Below are 20,895 nucleotides of genomic sequence, written 5' to 3'. Positions count from 1 at the left end.
GCCGCCAGCGTGTTGCTCAGTCCAGCTGAGCGCGCCAGGTCTGCGCAGAGCGGCCCGGTTCACACCTGGCCGGCGCCTGCCGCCGCACCAGGTTGGCTCCCCACCCCTGGCCTGCTGGCTGCTGTGGGTGAACGCAGAGCCCCCCACCCCCCCGACGCACCCAGCAGGCCGCACCTGCACCGCTGGCGCCCGCCTCAGCCGCTCTGCCGTGGCAGAGGTGTGGCGTCGCCCTTACCACGTCCTGGGCGGCCGCCGGCTGTTTTCAGCTTCCCGTGGTTTCGGCGCGTGGTGCCCGGTGGTGCAGCCGTCAGGCCGGGCAGGCTTGCGGTCGACCCGGGCAGCGGGCAACGCCGTCTCGGAGCCCTCGTGATTCAGCCTTCGGTGCTGGTTAGGGGTGCGAACGGGCAGGCGGTGGCGGCGGGCGGGGTGCAGGCAGCAGCTCGGTGCCCAGCCCCCGCGACCGACTCTGCTCTCTGGTCGGCGTCGCGCTCCCAGGTGTCCCTGCGCTGACTTCCCGGCCCAGGGTCCGCAATCGCAGGTGCGCAGCCCTGCGCCTCGCCCCGCCCGGGTACCCACGCGTGCCCGTGCTTGTGCTCCCCCATGCTTTCTGCACCCACACGATGCCACCCGTGGGCAGGGATGCCTGGGCGGGCGCGGCAGGCGCCACTGTCCCCTGCAGGCCCAGCCCCGTGCCCGTGCCGGCTTTTGTGTGGGCGGGAAAGTGGCACCTCGGGCTGTCACAGAAGTGGCTGTACCTTGAAGGGTCACCGCCATTCTGGAGGCCACGTTCTGAAGGGAGGGCACCCTGGCAGGGGCGCCGCGCTGAGCACGCGCCGTGCCAAGCTGGGGACCGAGGACAGGCTGGTGATGTCCCCGCTACTGCCAGTACTGAAAAAGAAGGTCGTGGGGGGAGGCCTCCTGGGCGGGGCGCGGCCCGTCGCACCCTCGGGCGCCTGCCCGCGGCCCGTCTGGAGGCGGCCCCACCTGAAGCCTGTCGCTGGGATGGAGTGAGGCTGCGAGCTGTGCCGAGCCCGGGCGGCGCGCCAGGGACCGCTCCCTTCCGGCAGGTGCCCGTGCGGCCAGCGCGCACGGAAGCGGAGCCCAACTTCTATAGTGAAGCTGTAAATCTGACCTCTGCCGCTAGAAGGCTTTTTATTAGGATGTTCAACCAGTGACGTCGGCTCTTCCAAGTAACCTCCCCGGAGCCCAGGTGCCGCAGCCTGGAGGACCCCTCAGCGGGCGCCCGAGGGGCTGCAGACTCAGCACTCTCCTGATTGCTTTTAAGATGACAGTTAAAATGTTTGGTACAAAATTTTATTTTCCGCCCTGAAATTTACTCAAAGCTAACAGCGAAGCGCTCGCTGCCCAGGGCAGGGCACAGCAGCAGCCTCGGGAACAGCGCTGCCTCCCAGGGGCCTGCGGGCTCCCGCTGTCCCTCCGCTGCTTGGCCCAGGGCATGATGTGATGCGACGCGCCTGAGCCCGCGGCCGTTGCAGGGGCCGTGACTCACTCTCGCTGTCTCTTGCTGCGCTCGCGGCCCTCGGGGTCTGGGTACTGGGAGAGATCCAGGGTCAGGACCCGGCTGAACATGCAGGCGTCGTGCTGAAAGAGGGGGAACAGTTCGCGGCCCGCCTGTCAGCTGGTGCGTGCTACTGTTGTTCGGACAAAACTTCCCTCTGCACACTGCAGGAAGGCAGGACTGACCGGAGTCTCCTGAAAGTCACTTTGGGGCCTTCCCTCCTGGCTCGAGGGCACAGCGGAGAGGGCGTGAGCCCCGGGGCGCAGCAGCCCTCGCCTGTCTCCCCGCCGCCCCCTCAGCAGTGGGTTTCAGTAGATTCACTTGTTCTGCTCCCCACTCTGCCTCTGGGGAGTCCTCTCAGCCCCCGCCCCCCACCGCTGGCCCGTACCTGTTTTCCCATGCATAAATACAGCCACCTTAGCTGCACTCGCGCAGGCCGCAGCCAGAGGGGGCGGCCGCCACTTGGAGACCGCGCTGTGCGGGTGGAGACCGCACGGGCCTTACCTCCGGGTAGACGCCGATCAGGGCGTCGGCTCTGCAGTAGAACTCTTCCTTTAGGGAAATGATGATCATCTGAAACTGCTCCTGGGTCTGCTCCTTGATGTAGCTTGCTACCTGAGGGGGCAGGAGAGCGCGCTTGGCCTGCTAGGAAAGGCCACGAGGGCCGGAGCCCGCCCGCTGTCAGCCTGCCCAGTGCAGTGAGTGGACGGGTCCGTGCCCTTCTGGGGGCTCAGCGAAGCCTCACAGATTCTAAAACAAGGGCTGAGTGAAGAACAGTCAATCTATGATCTGATTTGTAAGAATGGAGCTCTAATTTGTTGCACTCAGCCTTGCTAACGTGAAGCGGAGGCCACCCTCTTATTTTTTGAGGGTGAACAGGGACTATGTTCCCGGTTTCCGACTTCCAACCTGCTAAAAAGAGCCCGAAGGTCGAGGTGGCAGTGTGTGTGCAGCGGCAGTTGTGACCAGGGCTCAGTCACAGGCGGCTCGGCGGCGCTTCGGAGCGCGCAGCCCCAGGGAATGGGGGGAACAGAGCGGACCGAGTCCTGGGAGCAAAGCTGGCTGGGAAGCTGGCGAATGGGGGAGCTCAGACTCAACCCCCCACAGACCCTGGCCCCCAGCGTGCTCTCTGTCTGTGTGGTCCCGACTGCACCCGAGACACTAGGCGCCCAGCCTGCGGCTGAACAGCTGACGACAGGAGGGAACCTCAAGTCCAGTCAGGTGGTGGCGGCCTGCGACACAAGGTCGGCGTCTCGGAGCGGGAGACACTGAAACTGGGGGACACGAGACGCGCCTGCAGGGCCCCTGGCCCCAGTCACCTGGCAGCTGCAAAGGCCGCGCCACTCCGGTCTCCAGCCAGCAGTGACGTGCCAGGGACATGAGCCCAAGGAGAAACGGGAGCGAGCAGGAGCCGGGGCGTGGGCTGGCGCCGAGACGGGTCTCACGCGAGACCCAACCTGCAGATGCCACCGACGCCAGCCTCTGGGCGGCCAGGGCGAGGGACAGCGAGTGTTGCCAAGAAGCGGCCGACCACAGCGGCGGCCGCCCCCAACATGGGACGTGGGTGTGAGAGGCGGGATGGCGCCTGCGGGCCCGGGAGGGCCTCCCAGCCGGACGGGCCCTGGCACCCGGGCGGCCGTGCAGACCAGCTGGCTTTGGAGGAGCCCACCAAGGCTTGCTTCCGGCCTCGGCGCCCGGAAGTCCTGCTGGGGCAGCGCTTGCCCGTGCTCTTCAAGACTCAGGGCGCCGGATTTTGACTGTTCTCTCAACACTGCGGCAGGGCCACTGTGCCATTTTCATGCAGATGGACATGAGCAAAGCGCAGTCAGGTCAGAAGGGACGCGGAGGCCAGCCTGTGGCAAGGCCGCAGCCTCCAGGCACAGGGGGTCAACGCCACGCTGGACTCTGCTGGGGCAGACGTGCCCATGCGCCCAGGTCTCGCTCATCCGCTCAGCAGCAGGGCCCTGACGCTGGGCCCCTGCGGACTGACGCTGCCTCCCGCAGGGCTGGCACTGCCCGTGCTGACGCGGCACGGCTAACCTGTTAAAATGCCCGGTGAGGCTGCGTGCTTGAGACTTGTCTCAGGTGGCCTGTGCATCTGGGCACCGGTCCTCCAGGCCAGCTTCAGCCCTGAGCATTAAACTGCCGCCTCCTTTCTCCCCGTCTCACGGCCTGAGCAAGGACCAGGCACGGTGCCGTCGTGACAGGACAAACCGGCTGAGGGAAGTGGGCGGGGAGCAGAGTTCTGACCTTTAATTCCTTTGGAGCTTTCTCTGGAGACGTGACGTGTACAACTTCCAGTCTCTCAGCCCTGTCTGCCACCAGGCCGACTGGCTGGGCCTCTAGTGCCCAGGGCCTGCGCGGGGAGCAAGCTGCCCAGCGACCGTGCTGCACCCAGCCCGGCAGCCTCCCTGAGCCACCTGTGTAGACGCCCCAACAACTTGAGGGCTCCCTGACCTTACACGAAAATGATGCTGAGCCCTGCTTTTAGATACTTAACTCATTCTGGTTTTGAATCGCCGAGGACAGAATTCCTGGCCACAAAATGCCTCGACGCGGACCTCCCACCCAGCATTCCAAGCAGCTTACTTTGCCGATGTTGGTGTTGTCCAGGGCCGCGTCTACTTCATCTAACACGAAGAACGGAGCAGGCCGAAAACTAGGGGAAATCGGCAAGCTGGTGAGTCGCAACGCTCAGGAGAGCACGGCCCACCACGCAGCGCCCTGTGGGCGCGTCTGGGCACCGCCGCCCTCTTCCCCGCTGCCCCCACGCCCACCCCAGGTCTGTATCCCGTCCTCCCGCCTGCCCCTCTGACGCCGGCCACAGTGCCGAGCGCCCGCCCCATCCCGGGCTCCTTGCTCTCGTCTCTAACCCGTGGCGCCCTGGGGGCCCTCTGCTGTCAAGGCTGCGGCCTCCACGTCCTGACGGCTCCCACCATCGCTGACAGCGCGCGCTCCCACCTCACCTCCCCAACAGCTCACTCAGTTCCACGTGGCTGTCTAGCGACAGCTCAACCCCTCCCAAACCTCTCTCATCACCGCCCCGTCCCGTGTGGTCTCCACACCCTCAACAGCAGCTCTCCTCACTCTAGCCAACTAAGTGGTCCCTGACGCCGTCCTCACACAGGCCTCGCCACCCCAACCTTCCGCTCACCCTGGCCCGTCTGCCACTGGCCTGGTGCACGCGCCTCCCACCCGTGCTGCACTGCTGTCCTCAGGCCCCGGCTCCGGGCACTTGCCTTTCCTGAGGCCCAGCACGCTCTCCCCTGCGCTAGCCGCACGAATGGACGCTTAACTCCAAGTCTCACTCCTCAGAGAGGCCTTCTTCCCCCGCCTGCAGCCTCCCTTGCTGCCGGCGCCATGCCCCACACTAAGGCCTCCTCTGCAGTGCTTTCACCTAGTCTGGAGAACTAGTTCACGAGTGTGCTGTGCTGTCTGAGCGGGGGAGTCCCTTCCTGCGCCACGACTTTGGCACAGACGCACTTGGTGAACAGCTGCTCCGTAAGCGGTGGGGACGCCTGTCGAGTGTCGCCCAGCTCGGCCACTCTGCAGGCCCCTGCCTGCTGCTTCATGCGAACGATCCTTCCTCCCCTTCCTGGGAGTGGCCTGGTCCTTTCCGTTCAGGAGACCAGCATGAGGCAGACATAAATGCCGAGGCTGGCCTTCGGAGCTCGGGTCAGCGTCATGGCTGCCTGAGCTGTTCCCTTGGTGCTCTGAACGCTGAAAGCTGTCACCGGTCTTCCCTTGGTTAGCCTTTCCCCCTTGCCTCATTTTACAGACACTGCCACTCTGATCAGTGGCAGTGGGGTCAAGCTTCTGTTTCCAGAAAAACTATTAGCATGGGCCCTCCCTGGTGGCACAGCGGATTAGAGCACAGCACTGAGAAGCCACAGCCACTTCCGCATGAGTTCGATCCCCGCCTGCCCGGAGGTGACCACAGGGCGCGGCAGACCTCCCCTGACCGCCCGCTGCTCCCCTCGGCAGTGGACTTCGTCGATCTGCCTGTTCTGCTCCCCGCTCTGTCTCTGGTGAAGCCTCTCACCGCCCCTGAGCCTCTGGCCTGCACCCCAGTTCTGTACGCACAAATAAATCTTTAAAAAACTGTCAGCATGTGGGTCTAGGCCCTCCCTGGTAGCCTGGGGTAAGTCTCGGCACTACCACGGAATGGTCCACCACAAAGGCCCAAGTTAGCTCCGGCCAGGGAGGGACCCCCAGGGCGCAGCAGACCTCTCCCTTCTCCCTGCTGCTCCCCACTCTGTCTCCGATGAATCCTCTCACCACCCCTGCAGTGCTGGCCTGTACCCCAGCTCTTGTATGTACAAGTAAATCTTAAAAAAAAAAAGAAGGCCCTCCCTGGTGGCGCAGCGGGTTAAAGCACAGCACTGAGAATCTGAAGCCACTTCCGCATGAGTTCGATTCCCGCCTGCCGCCTGCCCTGGAGGAGACCACATGGCGCGGCAGACCTCTCCTGACCCGCCCGCTGCTCCCCTCAGCAGTGTACTTCGTCGATCTGCCTGTTCTGCTCCCCACTCTGTCTCTGGTGAAGCCTCTCACCGCCCCTGAGCCTCTGGCCTGTACCCCAGTTCTGTATGAATAAATAAAAAATCTTTAAAAAAAAAAAAAAAAAAAACAAAACTATATTTAAAAAAAAAAAAAAAAGAAAAGAAAACATGGACTAGGAAAATACGCACAAGTGGAGCATTTTTGGTTTGTTTTTCGGTTCTTTGCAACTAGGTTTTTGGCATCTGTGATGTCACATCTGGCCATTCCAAATAGTCTCCTTTCTTTGCGCTAAACATGGTGTAATTAGTAGCTACTGGTAACGTAAGTTGAGAAAAACACGTCGGAGATCGCACTGTCTGAGTTACGGTCCAAATCATTATGTCTAAAGCATAACCTCAGCTGTCTGGCCGAAGACGACCGTCTTGTATCACCTATGCCAACTGGACAGCAGCGAACAGGCCACAGGACCCCCTGTGGGCATGCAGCTTGGCGCGGAGCACGCCTGGCTCACCGCGCCCTTACCTGTGCACGGCGAACAGGAGCGCCAGAGCCGCCACGCACTTCTCTCCCCCTGACAAGTTGTCCATCGGCATGAACCGCTTGCCTGGGGCCACACAGTTGTAGCTGATACCCTCCAAGTAAGGCTCTTCCGGGTTCTCTGGGCTCAGGAATGCCTGCGACACACGTTACGCACTTAGCAAGAGCAGACAAGCAACCAGTAAACCTCACATGGGGTGGCAGCACTAGCGGCACAATGCCCTATTCGTAGTTCCCCTCAGTTCTGACGGAAAAGACCGAGGCCTGCAAACACTTTAGCGCCACGTGGTAAGCAGACAGGGCTCTGTGAAGCAGAGGAAAAACGTCCTCGCACACACAGGGCCGGGCCGGGCCTGCCCCACAGCCTGCCCTCTGGCAGCACGTGCCGCTCTTACAGAGCAGGTGCAGTCAGCGAGCACCCCCAGGGGCAGGTGCCGACTCCTGCCACAGGAGTGGACGGGTGCCAGTTTTACTTCACTGAAAAGGCTATTTTCAGGTGAAATTCTAAGTATCTGATTCAAGATCACCTCTCAGTTGGAAAAGAGCACACGAGTGCGGCAGAGCAGAGGGGTGAGGTCTGCTCCCACCTTCCGGCCACAGCCTGTCCTCACAGGGCACACATCTGGGGCTGAGCCCAGGCCTGAGTTCTCCCTCCTGCTGCTCTGGTCATGTCCCCCACCCCACCCCAGCGAGTACACCCAGCCCCTGCGCCACCCTGCCTTTATGAGAGAGCATCAGAAGCCTTATAGAGTCCAGTTAGTAGCAGACAACAGAATCATCGAGCTCGACAAGAACGTGGAGACCCAGTGACCCAATGCACTGTGGAGACACAGCAGGCGGGGGTCGGAGCAGTCCAGGCCGCCAGCGGTGGGCGGGGCAGGTGACCGTCTTCGCAGACCGAATGGGCCTGCGCCTGGCCCCTCGTGCCTGTGGCGGCGTTCATTTCCCGCGAAGAAGCCACCCGAGACACAGTCCCGTCGGCGCCGGGGTGCAGAGCACGTACCTGGGCACTGCTGCTCCTGCAGAGCTGCTTGTAGATGTGGTCGATTGCGACCGAGACGTGCTCAAAGCACTGGCTGAAAAGATCGCATCTCCTTTTCTTCACCTGCTCAAACTCTTGCCTACACATTCTGGCTTCCTTTCTGCTGGCCTCAAAAGCTAAGAGAGAATCAATGTTCTTTACTTTGGAAACCACTAAGGGCTTCTCTTACTCACCGTCAAGCATAACAGTTTTAAACTCTAAGAGCGCGGCCGTCCCGCGCACCCTGCCAGCCGCCACTCGCTGCCGAGCGCTCGGCTCTGAGCCGACGCGCCTGTCCCGGCAGTGTGACCGTTACGCCGTCACAGTCTACGGGCGCCGGGCGCTTACTGTGCTGACACAAAGCCTGTCTGAGGGAGCCAGGACAGCTGGCTTTAAATGAAAGACACTTTCAGAAAGGGGCAGCGATTCACCGTGACAGTGCAGAGGAGGAGGCAGAGTCCACAGGAAAATCTACGTGACAGTAACAGAGGCAGAAGCTGGGGTGTCGGCGGGGGAGGGGGAGCAGCACTGCTTTACCATCTGCGGACTCCTGGAACTTGTCTCTGACAGCGCGCAGGTTCCCCAGGGCCCTCAGGTTCGGGGCTGCCGTCTTCAGCAGGACCTCTTCCCGGGACGCCACCTGCCGCCGCAGGAGCTGCAGCCTGTCCTCCACGTCCTCATCGGACTCCAGCGCCTAGGGTGGCCGACACGGCAGGTGCCGTCAGTCCCGCCGTGGCCCCCGGGGTGCGGCCCCGCCTCGCCCTCAGGCTGATGCAGGCGCCGGCGGCCTCTGCTGGTAGCGCTGGTCTCCTGGCACACAGGTGCCCCCGTGTTTCTTACTCTGGCTGAAACCCGGCTCCTGCAGCGTTTACTCCCCCAGGAGGCAAACCCTGATCACCTACCTGCTGGGTGTCGCCCCTTTTTGCACTAGTTCTAAGAAATATTAGAAAACCCACTTTTGTTTTTCAACTTTATTGCCCACTAGCTATTCTGCGGTGCAGTATTCAGCAGTACCCTGACTCCTCCCAGAGACCTCTCAGTACCTTCAGATCCTCTCTGAGCGCGCTGTAGTCCACTTCGATAGGTTCTTCTTTTTCATAAATATCAGCTGTTGCTTGGGTGCTTTCGGCTTCAGCTCCCAGCTGGAAAACAGCAGCCCTTCCCGGTTACAGAACCGGCGGCCCCGCCCCGTGGACCCACAGGCTGCAGCTGTCCCAGGGCAACTGCCTGCACCCAGGCACCTTTGCTCGGCCCTCTGGAGAGGCCATTTCTTCCTGCTGCTGCTGCTCGGGGCTCCCAGAACGACCTCGCTAGCACCCCCATTACTGGCTGCTATCAGACTGCAGCCAGGGAACGCGCCCCTCGGGCCCTCCACCATTTTCTTGTTGAAAGTTACTGGAGCAGGAGAATCTGGCTCTGTGGCCGCACCCCAACCCTCACGCCCCCTCCAGACCAGAAAGAGCACGTGTTCAGCCGGAGGAGGAGGATCGTATTCCCCAGCCCTCCTCTTGCCAGCACAACGTGGCCTGGGCCTTTCTTCACGACCCCGCGCACTTCACTCAAGAAGCATCAGCTGTAACGAGCGTGAGCGGCAAAGTGGAACAGGACCGCGCCCTCCCACCTGACAGCCACTCAGTTTTAATCCAGTGTAAATGTCTTATTCCTGCTTGGAAATACTCCGCCACGGTCATGAAAGTCACTCAAGCTGTCAAATAATGAATCAACTTTGCTCTGCGGTGCATATGGTGGAGAACAGCCTGCAGGTTCGCCAAGGGGAGGACCCATGCCCAGTGCAGCCGCGTGGACACTGGACAACAGCGTCCACCTACTCCACTCCAGGCAGGCCTGAGCACACGACCACTCCCACAGACCTGCTTTCCTCGGGCAGACTGTGGCTCTGCTCCTGCAACTCGGGCTGACGGATCCTTCCGTCTGTGCCCTCTAGTGGACCCGGGCCGCATGACTCAGTCCGAGTTCTTCCAGGAATTTTCCACCAGAGGGCACAGGAGAGCACCCTTTCCCCTCGGTCACCCTGGGGGACAGCCAGCAAGAGGACGAAGCCCAGCGCACTGCGCCAGAAAGTGCTCCAGGGCCGCGAGTCCGGACCGGACCGAGGCTCCGCTCCGGCACTGTCCCTCCCTGTCTCCTGAGCTGAATCTGCCACTGTGGCCAGGAGAGGGTCTTCTCCTTTCCTTACTCCCTGTCTGTGCTGTGATTGCCGCTAAGATAGAGAAAAAAAGACAAAGACCTTTTGGCTGTGAAGTCAGTTCAGAATGTTATGAGACGGTCAGATACGTAAGAGAAAAGTTGTTTATAGCTGCTTCACTGTGAAGAGTCCGAAGGCCTGAAGGCTCCCTCCTTTGAGAGTGAAAACCTGGAGGAGCTGAAAGGGTGTCTGGGGGGCGGCATGTGGGAAGGGGCTAGCGAGAAGACGCGCTGAGGCACCATCACAGGGAGGGCCTTCGCTGAGAACCACCGGGTGCCTCAGAGCTGGTGCAGGCACAACCTTTCCACACAGCGCCCGCGAAGGCGCGGCGTGCAGAGCTCATGCCAGCAGCCCTCACCCAGTGCGGCCCACCAGGGAGCACCCACCCCCCCGTAACCCTCCACAGCAGCGCCGTTCTCACGCGTCTCCCGGGCATCCGACAAAGGGCCCAGAAGCTCTGTGGAGCTACGAGGCCATGACTCAGTCCTCAGGGATGATCATCAGTGTCCTTCTGCCCTTGAGGAGGTTATCTCCCCTGCCCCCAAGTTTTCTTCTGCCCCACAGGGGCAGAATTTGTGGAACCGAGACCTCACTAGTGGTCCAGGGCGTCCCATGAAGTTCCCCACCACACACAGATTGATGACTGAATGGAGGAGTACCTTGACCTCGGTGATGTCATCCAAGGACCCCAACAAAAGGAGGATTTCAATGTCCTGCACTTTGCAGTCAAGCAGTATGTTATGCTTTTCTAGACGTTTCTGCTCCAGAGCACTCTGCACGATCACAACTTCTTTCTGCCGTTTTCCCACCTCCCTGTGAATGCAGAGCCACGGAAAGGTGTCACATCCACGCAGAGACGTGAGAAGCAGGCACAGCTTCCTCAGCGGGAGCTACGTCAAGAGGAAAGCACACTGCGCTGCAGGACAAGGCCGTGTCGAGCGGCATTTACGCCGGGGGGGCCATCTGCGTTTTCACCTGCCAAAAAGACAGCCTGTCTCTTCGTTATCCCAGAGGAGACCAGGACCCCTGAGGGGTGTGGTGCAGGCGAAACCAAAAACGGACGTGGGCAAATACCAAGGCTCCTTAAAATGGTTTCAAGCCATAACTCTGCAACGCTGGCTCCGGTCGTTCAGAGATCAAAGTTCTGAATTACCTGTCGACGGCCAAAAACAACTTCCGCTCCTCTTCGATCTGTGCGTGGACCCTCTCCGCGTCGGCGTTCTGGGCCACAAGCGTGTCTGTGAGCTGCTGCCGCCGGGCCATGAGCTCGTCCACCACTTGCAGACAGTTTTCCTCGACCTGCGTGGAGACCACCTGTGTGACACTCGCCCCCATGCACCTTTCTGTCGGTAAAGCCAGGGTCGTTCCGGCTGACCCCAAAGTGCTGCCTGGCCCGATCTCGTTCCGCCCTGCTGCCCTCTTGTCCGCAGTTTCTGCTCTGACCCCTAGCTGGCAGGCAAGCGTTTTCCACACTTCAGCTTTTCTTTACTTCCTCCTTTCTCAAACGCCTGGGCCGTTTCAAACTCTGTTCCCTGGCACCGGCCCGTCTCTGCTTCTCTTACCCCGAGTGACCAGTCCCTCTGGCCCGGTGCCCACCCCCCCCCCACCGGGAGGCTTGGCCTTGCCCGCTGCTTCGCCCCCACAAAGCAGACCAGTCTTCTCCCACGGCTCGTAGTAAGTTCTCGCGGAAACCGCTGCGATGCCACGCAGGCAGCTCGGCCTCTCAGGTCTAGAATTTTTTCTAACTTGTTCCTCTGTTCACCACTGCCCCAGGCAGAACCCACTGTGACTCCTGCGCAGCTCGGCCTCCCCGCCCAGTGAGTCCATAGTGGGGCTGCAGGCCATTTCCCCAGCCTGCCCCGCCCCCACCCTCATTGGCAGGACATTTCCGGAGCTCAGTCGCCCACTCATTACCTTCTTGAGGTTATCGATGTCTGCTCTGCCTCTCTGGACAGTTTCCTTTAATGTGTTGATCTTATTTCGCTTCTTCTTCAGCTGATTGTGACTGTATTCAATCTGAATATTGAGCCGAGTTTTCTGTTTCTCAAAGTCTAACCTAGAGTAACCAAAGCTGAGCATTACAAGTGGTCCCCGGAATCCCTTCCATTCTCACCAAGGAGAATTTCAAACTCGCCAGCAGTACGGTGGTGACCTGCACGTGCTGTCCCTGCTCTGTCCCGTCTAACTCTCCCTCCACCACACATCTCTTGACACGAATTTCAAACATCTTGCTCCCCAGGGGCTATTTCAGTCTGCAGCTCTGAAAGTGAAGTGCCCCAAGACAGAGCTATGGGTTGCTGGGGACGGGAAGTTCCTTACTGTCAACTCTGTCACTGCCCATTTCCCTGAGTCTCGTTAATTAAAACACAAACTGGTTCACTAGAACCAGGCTCCATGTGCTGCTACGGTGTTTTGAGCATTTCATCATCCAGAGGTTCCTCCCCTTCCCACTGTGGCTGGTGCGTGCCTTCCTGTCTAGACAGTCCGCCTACCCATTCGCAAACTTCAGACGTGGAGATCGATCTGACAGGCACCCCTCGGGCACGCTCCCACGGGTCTCCGTGAGCCGCAGCTCGTCCCCCGCCCCGCCCCACGTGTCCTGCCAGCAGGAGCATCCGTCCAGGAGCGGTTCCAGCACTAACCAGCTAGCGCTGTGCTGCTAGAGCCGCTGCGAAGACAACAAGAGTGACCACCACGCTAGGAGCAGCAGTGACCTTGGCGAGCGGCTTCCCGGCCAGGCGCCGCTGAGCGCTGTTACACGCGCTCACGCACACAGGCTGTGACTCGAGGAGCTGCTATTGCCATCTGCTCCGCTACGTGCCCGCAGGCCCAGAGTGAAGCACTCGCCTACGGCTCCCCTCTGTGGGAGTGGGGGAGCCGGGCCTGACGCAGGCAGGGACAACAGCCCCGGGCTCCCAGCCACCGGGGCGCAGTCCACTGCGGGACGCAGCTGCGCTGGCTGCAGGTCGCCGCCACAAAGCTCTGCCCCAGCCCCCTGCAGCCCGCTCTTCAGTGGTTCCTTCTCATCCTCTCAGCCTGCAGCCTGCCCGGGCTCGCCGCCTCTTCACCTGCCACCGTCCCGTGTAATCTCACCCGGTCCCATCACTTTCAGTGCCGTGTGGACACTGGTAATTCCGCAGTTCATCCTTCCAGGCTGGACCTGCAGCCCCCAACCTGGGGATCCACCGCGACTCCTCTCCAACCGGGCGCACTAGCACCCAAGTGCCGTGTGCAGCTGCAGCATGTCAGCTGGCGGCCACAAGGAACGCGAGCACTTCGCTCATCAGGTGTCAGCCATAAAAGCTGATGCCACTGTCGACACTTGTAGAAGTCAGTAAGACACAAAAATAGATTCTAGTCCAAGAACTACAGATTTACAGATTAGCTTAGCAGGAACACACAAAATTTTTAGAACACTTTAAAATTCTTGTGAACGATATAGATGACTAGAACATACTTCATGTTCCTAGAAGACTTAATATTTTGAAGCTGTTCTCCCCAAATAACTCTAATGTAACCTTCCATCGGAATTCTAGCCTGAAAGTCAACAAGGAGCATAGCAGTGGCGGGGAGGGCTTACTAGAAACGGAGTGTTCTGAACCGGGCAGGCTGGCGAGCAGGGCCGTGGCAGGGACGCAGACCCTGGGGTGGCCGGGAGCTCAGTCACAAGCCAGACACGTGCCCCCACGCCTGCAAGCGACCAGCCTCAGGCCGCCAAGACCCGCGTACGCTGGGCTGTGGGAGTCCAGGAAAACGCACCGGGCTTTCCCGGACCGACCCTCTTCTCACTTCTGCCTCACGAGGATGTGTCCGCTAGCCCGTGAAGCCGGCTTCGAGGCAGACGTGTCTTCTCACCCTCCAGGCACCTAACAAGTCCCACTTGAAGCCACTAAAGCCAGACAGACGGCGAATCCTGCACACTGCCCTCTTCATCACCGCTAGTCGGTCTGAAGAGCTGCAGCCTCTGCCCGCTCGCTCCCTCGAGGGGGCCCAGCATTTCCTGGCCTGAGTCAGCTTCGGCCGCCAGCGCCCTCCAGCTGATACGCGGCTTGGCGCTGCTCTGCTGGCTCTGAGTGTAACCTGACTTCACTTGACTGGTTTCTGGTTTCCAGATTTGGGCATCAACTATGCTCACTTCATAAAACGACGCATTTCTTTCGTACACTATGAAAGTTTAAGTACTGAAACCAGAATAAATGTGGGCTGAGACCACCCGCGTCTTCACAGTTTGACGATCCATCTGTGGAACCACACGAGCTGGTGAATTTGGGAGCGGACGGGAAGGAGGCGTCACTTTCTTTTCCTATGGTGCCTGGCAGTCTCCTGATTTTTTCATCTTGCTTTGTGTGATTTTTGGCAATATATTTTTTTGAAAATTATCAATCTTACCCACATATATGAACATTTACAGAGAATTAAGTCAATGACTGCCTTATTCTTCTCTTAATGACCCGTGTAACTGTGTCCGTCTCTTACTTTCTGTATTTGTGATTTCTCTCTAAAAAATTTACAGACTAAAAGCTCCCTTGATAAAAATATAAATGTTGACTAGATGCTTCTTGAACTAAACTAGAGATTACCTCGGCATAATTTTTTAAATCACGAATTTGTTACACTTACATGGATAAGTTGCTTATCAACATCTTTAACAAAAGTACCTTTTTTGGTCAATTTCTTGTTGTTGTTTAACATGTTTTTTCTCAAATTCACGAATATTTTCCACGCCAATTTCTTCACAGAAGTGTTGGAAAATATCATCTTCAACCTTTTAAAGTATTTAAACACTGGTTTGGTAACTGATTTTAGAAAAGTATACAGACAGTGCTTAAATCTAAGTTTTTCCCACCAAGATTTTCCGAATTAGGCCAAAAACAAGCCCCCCTGTCCCCCCAAAGCCCTGTATACTGAGGGGCCAATGATCTTTTCCTAAACTCTATTAACTATGCGTACTTTCAAACTTCTTATCCTAAAACTGAAATAAGAACACTTCTCACTGGCCTTATTAAGTACTTTGGTTTGCTGAAGTGTTCAATACAAGTCTGAATGTACTTCATTTACATCAGCAACACCGAAATAAAATATCCTACAAAAGTAAAAAAACTCTCTCCGCACAAGTATGAAACCAAGAGGGATGGGGCTAGAATAAGACTCAAAATGATTTGGATAAATTGGAACCACCCAAGTTTAGCAAAAGAGTCTCAAAACTCAGCCTTCATACACTACCAGGGTGAGAGAGGTGCGTTTTACCAACAGGAAATAGTAACTTTTCAACTTTAGTTGAGCACAAATTAGTGGTGATGTGGTCTGACGCCCACTGAAGGGCGGCCCGCTCAAGTGCACCCGGACTGCGCAGCCCGGCTGCCGGGCACTGCGGACACACTTGGCGTGGCTCGTCCTGCCCCAGCCAAGGGACGGAACGCTCAGGGCCGGTCACCGTGACCCGCCTTAGCTGCACACAAGCGTCAGCGAGCAGCCCGGGGCCCGTTTCTAGAAGAGGCGCAGCGGCTTCAACCCGTGCGCCGGAGGGCCGAGCTGGAAGTGGAGCGAGGAGGTTCCCGAGCGCGGGGCCCTCTGAGGCCGGCACCAGCTTACGTGGGATGGACAGAACCAAGCGCCTCTCGCCACCCAGCCAGCGATGACTCGCGCCAACCTCCCAGCCGCGGGAAGTGCTGCTTGGGAGCTGAGGGATGGCGCCGATCACCAAGTGAGGGGTAACCTGAATGTCAGTTCCTTCTTTCCTGGTGTTAGGGGCAGTGGGAGAAAGAAAAGGAGGCCGCAGTTTTTACAAGGGGCAGGGGGAGGTGGAGGACGGGAGAGTGAGCGTCCACTGGCACCGTCTCGAGACGGCACCGGGTCTCTAAGAAGCCTGGAAGCGAACCCTGTCTGGCCAGGGAAGCTGGCATTGGTCGCACTCTGCGGCTGCACTCAGCCAGCCCCACACCCACGCGCGAGCCGCCGTAAGGTGAGCAACAGCCAGGACCTGGTCGATCTTCTCTTGCAACTCTTCGATTCTCTGCTGCCGCTCTTTGACTGCTGCGCTCAGCATAGTGCACTGTGACTCGACATTCAGCAGTTCGCTCTGCAGCTGAGACTGCTCCTAATTGCAGAGAGAAAGATTTCTTTTAACAGCAGTGCTCTAGCTTTCTACTGGGGAGTGCAAATGAAAGTACTTTTTAGAATAAAAGGAAATTCACGAGCTCAGGTACGGCCAGGCACCACTGGACCACAGACCAATAGCCACACAAAAAGGTCACCGGACTGTATGATATCATCTCAATCACGGGATAAAGTGTCCAAATATTAAATAGCACGAAATACACTAATTCCTGCCATTCTGTAAGTCTGTATTACCTGGTAAAAAGCAGCGAGGTGCTTCTTTTTAATCATCTCTAGCTCACTCTGCGAGTATTTGAGTCGAGTATGAGTTCCGTGTAGCAGAGTCTGTATCTGTTTCAATTCTGCTTCCTTGCGGAGTGCTTTCATTAAGTCCTGAGGAGGGAGAGACATGGAGAGAATCGAAGAGCAGGAAGGCGCGTCAGTGCAGGCACCTCCGTACTGCCACACCCACACTAGCCCTCTGGTAACAGCCCTTGGCAGCCTTCGGAGCCACCAGGAAGTCACCTGGCACCCTGGAAACTGAGGCTCTTCCTGCAAGACGCGGACATGGGCTGTGGGGCACATGCCGCCTCGTTGTGTTTTCAGGGGGTTGCCATTCATTTTTGGTTACGATTTTGTTGCGGGGAGGCTGGTTTACCACTCTGCGTGACTTAGGAGTGGAGGTTCTCCCCTCCTCAGACGTGCGTACCACACTTCACCCACCAAGACACCCACCCCGCCGGCATCACGAGCCTTCTGCCGCACAGAGGGCCGGGCCCTCCTGCTTGCTGCCCGCCCCAGCTGTTCCTTCTTTCAGTCTTGCTTTGCAAACTGGACTCACTGAACATTGGTCTCCTCATTTTCTTAGTTACTCAAAGAAGTTAACGGAAAAGCTCTAAACTCAGCCTTTTGACGGCCGCACTGTTCCAGGTGTGTCTGCACCGAATCAGTCAACGGCTGCTCTTCACGGTGCGCGTCTGCTGCTTCCAGCAGTTTGCAATGCTCCCATATGGCATTTTATTCCCAGGCAACCAGGCCCGCAAGGTGGGACCCGGGTCAACGGTGTGTTTCCGAGGGCTGACACCGGTCACTTTCTCACAGCCATGCAAGCCCACACTTCCGCACTAATGTCTGAGCCTTGTGCATCATCTCCATCAGCACAGAAACCTTCTGTCCCAAGTCTTACTGACAGGAAGTAATCAAAATTGAATTTGTATCCCCTAACTATTATATTCTATGTGGAATATTTCCCACATTTACTAGCTACATGGCATTCTTCAGGTGACCTGTCTAATCCTGTCATCTGTCCAGGTTTTTCTAGCATGTCTCTTTTATGTCCTTTCTGTAGAGTTCTTCAGCAGTACAGAAACCAGTCTTCATTTTAAACTTCAGAAATGCACACAATGGCTTTCCGCCTCGCTGACATTTTTTCCTACATTCAAGTCTTAAATTTATCTGGAATTTCTTTTCCTGTGTTCTAACATGAGGCACATGGTAATTTTCTCTAGACACGCCAATGTCCATTACTGAATGATCCATCCTTTTCCTATCACACAGAAACATCATCTCTTTGTATGCGAAGCTGTTGCCTACACAGGGCCCTTTCTGGAATTCCTGTTCTGTCCCCTTATTCTGTGCACCTCATGCCGGGCCCCAGTGGCGCACGACGCCCCACAGATTTTGTGATGAGTCTCGAAAAATTTTTCGTAGGTAGGAATTAGGAGATCATTTATCACAAATCCTCTGTACTATTTTAATTAAAACCGCACTCCAGGTCTGTCATTAGAGCACTTCTCATCCAATACTGTCTTTTCTTCTTTCCAGCTGTTTCATGTCCATCAGTTGAGTAATCCGGCCAGAATACCTCTCTGTATCAAAAACTGGTTGTTTTGAAACAGGGGAAAAAAATAAAAGTATTCTACTATTTTAGTATATGTCGAAGTTGACATTTCAAATAAATCAACATTTTCAGTAAGGAATTACAATAGTCAACAAATGATATTTGATAAATGGCAAAACAGCTGGTAAAATAAAGCCGGATGCGGCCCTCCCTGGTGGTGCAGGGGGTTAAAGTGCAGCACTAAGAAGCTAAAGCCACTTCCGCGTGAGTTCGATCCTCGCCTGCCCCGGAGGTGACCCCATGGCGCGGCAGACCTCTCCTGACCCGCCCGCTGCTCCCCTCAGTCGATCTGCCTGTTCCGCTCCCTGCTCTGTCCCTGGTGAATTCTCTCACCCTCCGCATCTCTGGTCTGTACCCCAGTTCTGTATGAATAAATAAATCTTTAAAAAAAAAAAAAAAAAGCCAGATGCCCAGTCATCAACACAAATTCCAGTAAAAATGTTACGTACACAAAAGCACCATAAGAAAGTGGTGCTGGATTTCATTTGTGTTCTTCAGAAAGAATAAGGGTCTTTTGAGCATGACATTAAAATCCAAACATTCTAAAAGATTAATTTATCTGGTTACATAGAGATCAAAAACACACGCCACACACATACTCCACGTCAAAAAGATAGTAAGAAAGGAATACATTTTTGATAACACCCACTAGAAGTTCAAAAGCATTAAGAAAGCATGACACAAAAGACACAGAATTACTACGTGATTCCATTTGCATGAAATTCTGAAAGAGGAAAAATTCTAATGCTGGTTATAGACAGTCCTGCAGGTGCCCCGAGGGGACCGGCAGGACACTAGGGAGCCTGGGGCCGTGGGAACGCTCTTCGTGGAGACCGTGGGGGATGACATGCTGTGTGTTTGTCAAAATTTATTAAGCCATATACTTACAATTGAAGACTGCTGTATGTAAGTTATTCCCCAATAGAGCTGATAAGAAAGCAAACTCAAAATATATATATTTATAACATATCTGACGGACTCATTCATCTCATTACACAAACAATTCTGAAAGTAGTGCTAAAAAGACAGCCTGGCAGGAAGATGTGCCCAGGAAGGAAACACACGTAAGAGCTAGCTTAGGCCCTCTCATCTAGACTACCTGACTGCATGCCTGAAGTCATCCTGCAAGGAAGGTCTTTATGTTAGGTCCATTTTGCACATGAGGAAACTGAGGTACAAGGGGCCAGCAACTTGCAAGGCCACACTGCTATTGAGAGGCAGATCCAGGATTCAAACCAAGGTAGAGTGGTTACGGGATTTACAATCTCAGGGACTCTGTTTCTCTTCCTCTAAAGAATGTTTAATACCTTACTATTTTAATAGCAAACCCCCAAAACATCCATTACTGGAGGCAGGTTAAAAAGAAAATCTGTACAACAAAGTGCCAGACAGACTTCACTGAACGTAAAGTGACTCTATATCCTAAAATGAAAGCAGGTGTGTGTTGTGAAAATAAATGAAAAAACTTGTAAACATTTGTAGCAAAAATCTACTACAAAAAAAGTAGGAAACATAGAATGTATACTGGTCCATACAGAGAAAACTTCCCAGGCTATATACCAAACTGTGGTTAGAAACACCACTGAGATATAGAGGGAAAGTAATCTGTTACTTTATTCCATTCTGCTTTATTTGAAAATTTTCAACAGTATGTGTGATACTTTTTATTACCCACAGCAACAACAAAGGACCCAACAAAGCCGCTTAAAAACACAATTATCTTACTTAATATTCTGTAACTTTTATAACATGGATTTACCTTTAATTCCTGGATTAACTGGACCCTTCTGTCTCTTAATTTCTTTAATTCTTTTTCATCCCAGCATCTAGCCTTGTATTTTAAGTCACTTGACCCTCCAGAGATCACCCCAGATTTTAAAAATAATGTTCCATCAAGAGACACCGTCTGTAAAATTAAAAATATTTTGCCATGGGGAAATGTACTTAAAGCAGATAACTATAAAGACACAATATGCCAATTTTTACAGGTAACAATTTGTACATGTGCAAAATCACTGTACTTTACTAGTAAATACCTAGCTTTAGAGACACAGTAAGTGAACAAACCATAAATACCAAACCCTCTTTTAAGGTCCAGAGCAATTCTAGGCATAAGTTAACAGCAATTTAAAAGGGCCCAAGTAAGTTGCCTAGTGGCTGGAAATGTATGTGATACTGAGAAGGAAACACCGAGAACTTTCGGCTCCTTCACCTGACACATAATCCTCCACTTCGCAGACTGACACGGCAGGCCAGCGGCCTCGTGGAGGCAGCCTTAGTAACTCCGCCCACGACCCCGAGAGGGACACTGACTTCCACCGTGCTAAGACTGGGCTGTGCAGAAGATAGTGTCTCTATGGGAATGGGCCCTTCCCTGGCATTCATGCACAAAATACGTAAATCCAGGGCAAGTGAGATTCAGCAAGGACATTTATTCCACGCAAATAACTGCGTTAGGTTATTCTTGCACGCTAATTCCTAAAATAGAATTTAGTGTGTATATTTGGGAAATGCTGTGGAAATTCATTTTTTGAAAACTATAAAAACTACTGAAGTTCTAAGTGCCTGTGGCCTATGCTGGTTTTCCTTTTTCCTTACAAAAACGAACACAGGATACGGCCCCCATGCGTTACCCGTCACGCCCCCGACAGCGCGCAGAGTCTTACTTTCCGCCTCTCAGGCCCACTGAAGGCGATGTGCCTGGCTTCCTCCACAGTCTCACAGACAAGGCCGTTTCCACACACAAACTGAATTACTTTCTTCAGCTGAGGAAACTGAGTCTTTATGACATCAATCACCATTTTACAACCTTTAATCTCCCTCAGTCTTTCATTGATTGGCTTGATCTGAAAGGTCCAGAAAATACGTGACACGTTAGGTAACTGAAATTAAACCCATCAGTACATTCTCCCCCCAAGGCAGACAGAAGCATGGCAGCAGCAGCGTGCACTGATGAGAACCCAACGGGCTCTGGGCCTACCCGCCGTGGGCCATGTACTTCCCTGAACGGGCGCTTGCCTCACCAGAAGCCAGACATGCCATTCCAGACTCAGCTTTGCTCCTCATTAGTTGGAACAAGCTATAAACAGTTCTCCATGCGCCAAGCCCTCAAA

The 20,895-nt window shown here is 55.5% G+C and overlaps 1 protein-coding gene across 1 annotated transcript in view; it reads right to left on the bottom strand.

The window, feature by feature from the left end:
- Window positions 1-764: 764 nt before the first annotated feature.
- SMC1B (structural maintenance of chromosomes 1B) overlaps window positions 765-20,895 on the bottom strand; it is a 36,545-nt gene continuing 16,414 nt past the window's right edge. Inside the window, exons 11-26 of the mRNA XM_012735097.1 lie at window positions 20,449-20,628; window positions 19,542-19,688; window positions 16,138-16,275; window positions 15,767-15,883; window positions 14,445-14,551; window positions 11,701-11,842; window positions 10,940-11,085; window positions 10,446-10,599; window positions 8,624-8,722; window positions 8,118-8,274; window positions 7,563-7,717; window positions 6,545-6,696; window positions 4,109-4,178; window positions 2,024-2,134; window positions 1,511-1,602; window positions 765-888 (exon numbers count right to left, since the gene is read on the bottom strand). Of these exons, the coding sequence (XP_012590551.1) occupies window positions 765-888; window positions 1,511-1,602; window positions 2,024-2,134; window positions 4,109-4,178; window positions 6,545-6,696; window positions 7,563-7,717; window positions 8,118-8,274; window positions 8,624-8,722; window positions 10,446-10,599; window positions 10,940-11,085; window positions 11,701-11,842; window positions 14,445-14,551; window positions 15,767-15,883; window positions 16,138-16,275; window positions 19,542-19,688; window positions 20,449-20,628 (2,091 nt within the window). The remainder of the gene's footprint in view (window positions 889-1,510; window positions 1,603-2,023; window positions 2,135-4,108; window positions 4,179-6,544; window positions 6,697-7,562; window positions 7,718-8,117; window positions 8,275-8,623; window positions 8,723-10,445; window positions 10,600-10,939; window positions 11,086-11,700; window positions 11,843-14,444; window positions 14,552-15,766; window positions 15,884-16,137; window positions 16,276-19,541; window positions 19,689-20,448; window positions 20,629-20,895) is intronic.

Source organism: Condylura cristata, unplaced genomic scaffold (genome assembly GCF_000260355.1).
Source record: "Condylura cristata isolate star-nosed mole 26May11 unplaced genomic scaffold, ConCri1.0 scaffold00004, whole genome shotgun sequence".
NCBI classification, from domain to species: domain Eukaryota; kingdom Metazoa; phylum Chordata; class Mammalia; order Eulipotyphla; family Talpidae; genus Condylura; species Condylura cristata.
This window is presented reverse-complemented; position numbering and strand designations above follow the sequence as displayed.